We start from the raw sequence: 6,085 nt of genomic DNA, 5'->3' as shown, positions 1-6,085 counted from the left end.
TTAGACAATTTTCGGTCACAAGGTGGCATACCTTAAACGTATTATTCACGCAAAGTTTTACCCCGATATAATCATTGTTGCTTGATATGCATAGTGGAAAGTGAAATAATCAGATGGATTGTAAATGGTGTATGGGAAATAGGCGTGGTTGTAGTCCGATTTCGCCCATTTTCGCACTATAACATAAAAATATGAAAAAAACGTTATGCACCGAATTTGGTTGAAAGATCCCAAGATATGGGACCTAAAAGTGGGCGGTGCCGAGCTCACTGACTAAGTTTGAACGTGGTTTCTATAAAGTATTCTCATACCATCCCAGAGATAAAATGTAATGTCTCTGGCGTGTTCCGTACTTGGTTTATTGCGCTTTCGGTATTTTTTAACAGTACCGTTATATGGGGAGTGGGCGGGCTTGTCACCCATTTTCACACCGTCAATAGAGGTTCTAAAAACATTTGCTTCCAGTGAATTTAGTTATTACAGCATTAGCGGTTTAGGTTTAGGAGATATGCACATTAAACCTATTAGAGGCGGGACCACGCCCACTTAAAAAAAAACTTAACTGCAGATGCCCCTCCCTAATGTGATCCTGTGTACCAAATAACAGTCTTGGATCTTATTGCGGAGCTTAGTTATGGCAATTTATTTGTTTTTGATTAATGGCGTTTTGTGGGCGTGGCAGTGGTCCGATTACGCCCATCTGCAATACCAACCGTCTCACGGTACCAAGTAACATGTCTTCCAAGTTTCATAAAGATGTCTCAATTTTTACTCAAGTTACAGCTTGCACGGACGGACGGACAGATGGACAGACGGACGGACGGACAGACAGCCCCCCGGATTTCAACTCGTCTCTTCATCCTGATCATTTATATATACATAACCCTATATCTAACTCGATTATTTTAAGGTGATACAAACAACCGTTAGGTGAACAAAACTATTATACTCTGTAGCAACAAGTTGCGAGAGTATAAAAATAATGACGTATGGCATCGAAATTGAATGGAATTGGTCTAGAGTCTAGACCTTGGTATAAAAATCATATCGCTAAAATACGGATTTCCGATCCTCTGGTTAATGTTTTGCTTTTATTGAGTTTATATCATTTGTATCACAATTGAGTTAATTAGCTTGATTTTAATAAATGTAGTTGTTTTGGTTAAGCAAAATGAAGTAATGAAACTAGTTGAGTCTATAAGAAATAATATAAGTTAATAAAATACCAAAATGATTTCAATCCACCTGAAGGTATTTCTCAGGCTGTAATCCCTGCAGACTGCGAGAGGGCAAAATCTGTAGTACTTGTTATGGCTGAATTGGTTCGAACTACGCGAGGACGATTACTTCTCTTTCTGTCATCAACTGTAGTGGTTTGGGAAAACGATCAATAGTTGGGCAAACAAACATTCTCGAAATATTAAGTTTTTTGAGAAGTTCATAAATTTCACTTCCTCTTTTTCTACGAACAATCACCGCGGAAAAACTATACCAGATGCTCAAACATATGGGCAGTACATGGGGTGCGACCCTGCGCTAACATGTCTTCTGGCGCATGCGCAATAGGTTCATGATTCTTTCTTGCACTTCGTCACGCAAAAAATACACATGTGTTTTGAATTACAAGTATAGGCGTGTATCACCGGTGATACATTGGCTCCTGGGGGTGGCTTTTCGTTGTGATCACCGGTGATGCACTCGCAGCCAAAGTATTATAGCTTAAATTTTCAAGAAACAAGAAAAAAAATTGTTTTTTTCATTCAAAATAGTAAAATTTCTCTAAAATGTGCAAAACAAAACTTGGTAGCATTGAATATAGCGGTTATACCACTTTGATGAGGTATCCGTATACTCTCTTGTACGTATCCAACTCGATAACTTTGTTGTTGCTTTTAATTTTAATTTGTTTGACAACAGACCAGAAGAGATCAGAAAACTGGCGAATCAAATACACCTATTATTTCGATGTGCATAAACCACTAAGTTGCTACAGAGGAATAAATATGAACATAACGTATAGTTTTATTTTTAGCATATACATTTTGTATTTATGATTTTATTTTAACATACTAACATACTAATTTTAAACTAACTAAATTAGATTGTATAATGAGTACGTAATAACCTAAAAAGTTTGACTAAGAATCGCATATAAAGAATATTTTATATACAACATTCATACTTGCTACATACATACATTCGAGTAACTTATAGATGAGCATACTGTTAGTGTTTTCTATGTATATGCATCATATCATAAATATACACTTTCACTCACACAAATGTACTGTTTTACATTTTGTTTTTTATTTGCACTGTGGAAGTGGTTGCAGGGAGTGTAAATTTCTCCACTTAAACTAAAGAAATACTCAAGCCTTCAGGTAACACATTGTAAATGCATTGACTAACATCTTCATCAACTGATACTTGATACGTTAATTTTCTCTTTGCCTGCTTCACAGTCATAATTTCCGGCACACAAGATTTGTCGCTGAGTTTTTGTTGTTGATCCTCAATTACTTGTGGTAGTACTTCCGATATTGCTGAATTAAAATGGAGTACAATTTCATCATCATCCAGCTTACGTGTCCAACGAGGTTTTGATTCGGTAGGACTCATTATTTGCGGAACCAATAACTTTGAAGAGTTTGAGTTTTTATTGAAGATATTATGGGAAAGTGTAGTTCCTAAACGCCGTAACATTGATACTACTTTCCCATCTATCAAGGGACGCTTTAAGCATTGCTTGTTGTCATTAATTCCGTTCTCATCGATTTTAGTAAATATATTTGCATTGTTTCCAATTTTATTAATTTCAGAAGCCAATTGAAAATAGTTTATTTGTTTATAAGAGCATTTTTCCTTTGGATTCTCCTTAAGATCATATGCCACAATATTCTCTTCACAAGTACCCTCTGTGTTAATAGATAAGTTTACAGATTGACCAACGAAAGTTTTGTGCTTTACGAGTTTTTGGCGTATTCTCAAATTCCTTGGTAGCATTTTTTGTTTTGTGGAATAACATAATTGATTACGACATCTGGGTTGATATCTCGTGGTATATTTTTTTTTCTCTTCAATCAAGTTTTCTTCTTGCAGTGATATTCCTTCGTCATAGCGTAATTTCGCTGTTATGTTTGGGAGAACCGTAGCTATGGGGCGGCATAGTTGTGAATTCGTTTGCCAATGGGACATATTTTGCGAGTTTTGACATTGATTCTCAGAGTTCTCCTTATGTATCATACTATTCATTTGAGGGCGAAAGGTATCAGAAGGGCTTTCTGCGTCGTTGCTGTTCAATGCCTGCAGTGAGTGCCAGTTGATCAGCCAATTATTGCAACTGAAACATAGGTATTTATCTTCGTTTAGTGGCTGAAAATAAAAAGCAAATAATTGTTAATATTGCTTTAAAAACTAAAAAAATAAATTATTTTCTAAACATAATTTGTCATTAAAATCTGGTTGCCAAATTGAGTTAAGCTAACATATATTCACTCGTATATAGTACATATATACATATACCATAGATATATCTCTACGTATCTTTTATCGCTGATGGTATTTTCAATAATCAGCCAGAATAACGTTTCTTTGATTATTATTATAATCTTTATTAAAGTCGACTGAAGAGGTTTTAACTTACTTACTAAGTAATATTTTATTAATGTTTTATAACCAATTGGTATGGATTAAAGGTCTAAATATTGTATTACCAAATTATCTAAATCTCGACACTGCTTCAAATCATGGAAGAAATCATTTCTTTAGAGAAAATGGGAGCATAACAATGTTTTAAAGAATACAAAATTACTATTGAGTAAAAAAGCAAAAACAAAAGAAAAATACTTAATCATTAAGTAGATATTTGAATAAAATGTAATACTAGTAACAAAAATAAAATGTTTAAAAGAGAGCTTGACGTATACACCTATTATGTGTACACAAACATACTTGGGTAATTGTACGTATGAATGTAAATATGATTATGCTCACTTTATAGGTATTAAAGCTAACAAAAGGTGTGGAGAAGGAGAAATCATTCAGTGGCAGCTGCCACAAAATTGCACCGGCTTTCCGTTTGTTTTGAGTCAAAAAAATATAAGACACGACATTTGGTATATTATGTATTTACATATGTACCTACATACATATGTACGTGCCGTGTAGGTACTTACATTTAGTTGATTGAAAATAAGAACAGTTTAAATGCAACTTTGTTGTACAAATGTAGATATTCTAGTAGCGTTTATAAATGCTAAACAATTAGGCGTTATCTATGTATGTATAAACGTACATACATACACATACTTCGTATGATCAAAGTGCTACGCTCTGGCAGTCGATGTCATTCGTCAACACCAGGTGCAAAAGCACACAAAAAACTAACTGTGTTGTAGAGGATCCTCTGCATGTGCCTTTACATATCAATGTATGTGCGTAAATATGTAGATACGCACATACTTGTGAAGGATGGAAAACATCTGTCGTATTGCCAGCATCGTTAATGTGATGGCGCATTGTCTGTACGCACTTTGCTGTGCTGCTTTGATATCGAATTATGGAACGTTGGCAACAAGAGCAACGGCAAAATACGACATATGTATGTTGTGGTCTTGTACTATATTTCTGAAAGTAGAGCGACATTAAAATCCGAATGCAACAACCAACAAACCAAAAAATGAGTATGCCACTTGCAGCTGCTATAGCTGCTGCCGCTTCATGCAATATTACCATCACCTGTAATTACTAGCGATTAATTAAAAGTTTCTGTAATATTGTATAGCCCTTTCGCGGCTACTGCGCTTGCTTACATACATATGATTGCAAAAATAAACGCACAAAATGCTTAACCACTTACATACATATACTATATATGTATGTGTATGCATGTATACGTATTCATAATTATGCGACTTTCTAATGCTTATCAGATGAAGGCCTGTGCATTTGACAGGACCTAGCTAATCGGTGAACTTTTGTGTATATAATGACCCTGATCACATCGCTAATTTCAACTAATTTTGCAACCATATAGTTAGAAAGTTAATATATTTACACATATGTAATGTATATAATATAAGCATGCAAAAATATATTAATTGCGGCACTTGCTGCTCTTTAATTTATAATAGTTGCACAAATTTTAAAATAGTTTAACTATCTAATATCCTTAATTTAGTATCTATGTATAACGTCTATGAGCATATGCATACATGAAAACATACACATATTCACGCGTCCTGCTGGAGTTGTTGTGACTCATTCTGTGTTCAACGTTATCGATTTTTTGGGAATGATGATACCCGTGGAGGTGTAATTTTCTATTGTCTAATATATGCACAGTTAACATTTTTCATTTTGTTGTAGCGGAACACACCTGAAATTTGAATTTCTCTTGAATAAGTTCAACAATATTAGGCCCACTTCTCGGCTCGTAGATGTTGATTGTTTGATTTGTATGGCAGCCGCAGATTAAGCAAGTTCTCTTCAAAAATTCTGATAATTTTCCTGACATTTCCTGTCTTCTGCTCTGTGCTAGCAGGTACACTTTATATTATAGTTTAATCAAAATTATTTAAAATTAATTTTCACCAACACTTAATTTATTTTTCAAAAACCAAATTTGTTATCAATTCTATATGATATATGAATGAAATTATTCACACGCATATCGAGGAGGCACTACGTAAAATTTGACCAACATTTCCGTGCCTCTTCTCCTTCACTGCAATATGCAACACAAACAACCGACACGTCCTTAACTGCGGGCAAATGACTTGTGAATGAGGCGTACATAGCGAGAGTTCGTACCGCTTTGCAGCTGCTTCTTAATTGTGCAATGCATTCTAGTCTAGTTCGCTTGGCTGTTCAATTGCCAATCCTATATGTGCCAGTGTTTATGTTTGAGCACACTCCTTCTGAATTGCTCTCTTTCTCTCATACCAGATTATCACCAGGTATTCTCTTTCAAGTCCTTTCTGTGATACATAAATATGCATGCGTTTTGCACATTCATTTCAGTCCCAAAAAAAAAGGTTTTGATATTTACTGTTGAACAGTATACCTAAATAATAATTTAAAAGCA

The 6,085-nt window shown here is 34.7% G+C and overlaps 1 protein-coding gene across 2 annotated transcripts; it reads right to left on the bottom strand.

Moving 5' to 3' along the window:
* Window positions 1-2,020: 2,020 nt before the first annotated feature.
* phyl (phyllopod) lies at window positions 2,021-5,835 on the bottom strand. 2 transcript variants are annotated; one of them, XM_036369238.2, is made up of 2 exons: window positions 5,378-5,835; window positions 2,021-3,372 (listed from the first exon to the last, which is right to left on the bottom strand). In XM_036369238.2, exons 1-2 carry the CDS (start codon window positions 5,513-5,515, stop codon window positions 2,353-2,355), a joined length of 1,158 nt encoding a protein of 385 aa, XP_036225131.2. In that variant the 5' UTR covers window positions 5,516-5,835; the 3' UTR covers window positions 2,021-2,352. The 2 variants fall into 2 exon arrangements, 1 of the variants encoding a protein (XP_036225131.2); XR_011395975.1 differs by having other exon boundaries at window positions 3,282-3,372; window positions 5,226-5,466.
* Between the last annotated feature and the right edge of the window lie 250 nt (window positions 5,836-6,085).

The sequence above is a fragment of the Bactrocera oleae genome, chromosome 4 (genome assembly GCF_042242935.1).
Source record: "Bactrocera oleae isolate idBacOlea1 chromosome 4, idBacOlea1, whole genome shotgun sequence".
NCBI lineage: Eukaryota > Metazoa > Arthropoda > Insecta > Diptera > Tephritidae > Bactrocera > Bactrocera oleae.
The sequence above is the reverse complement of the archived record's forward strand: the minus strand, read 5'-3'. Positions and strand labels throughout refer to the sequence as shown.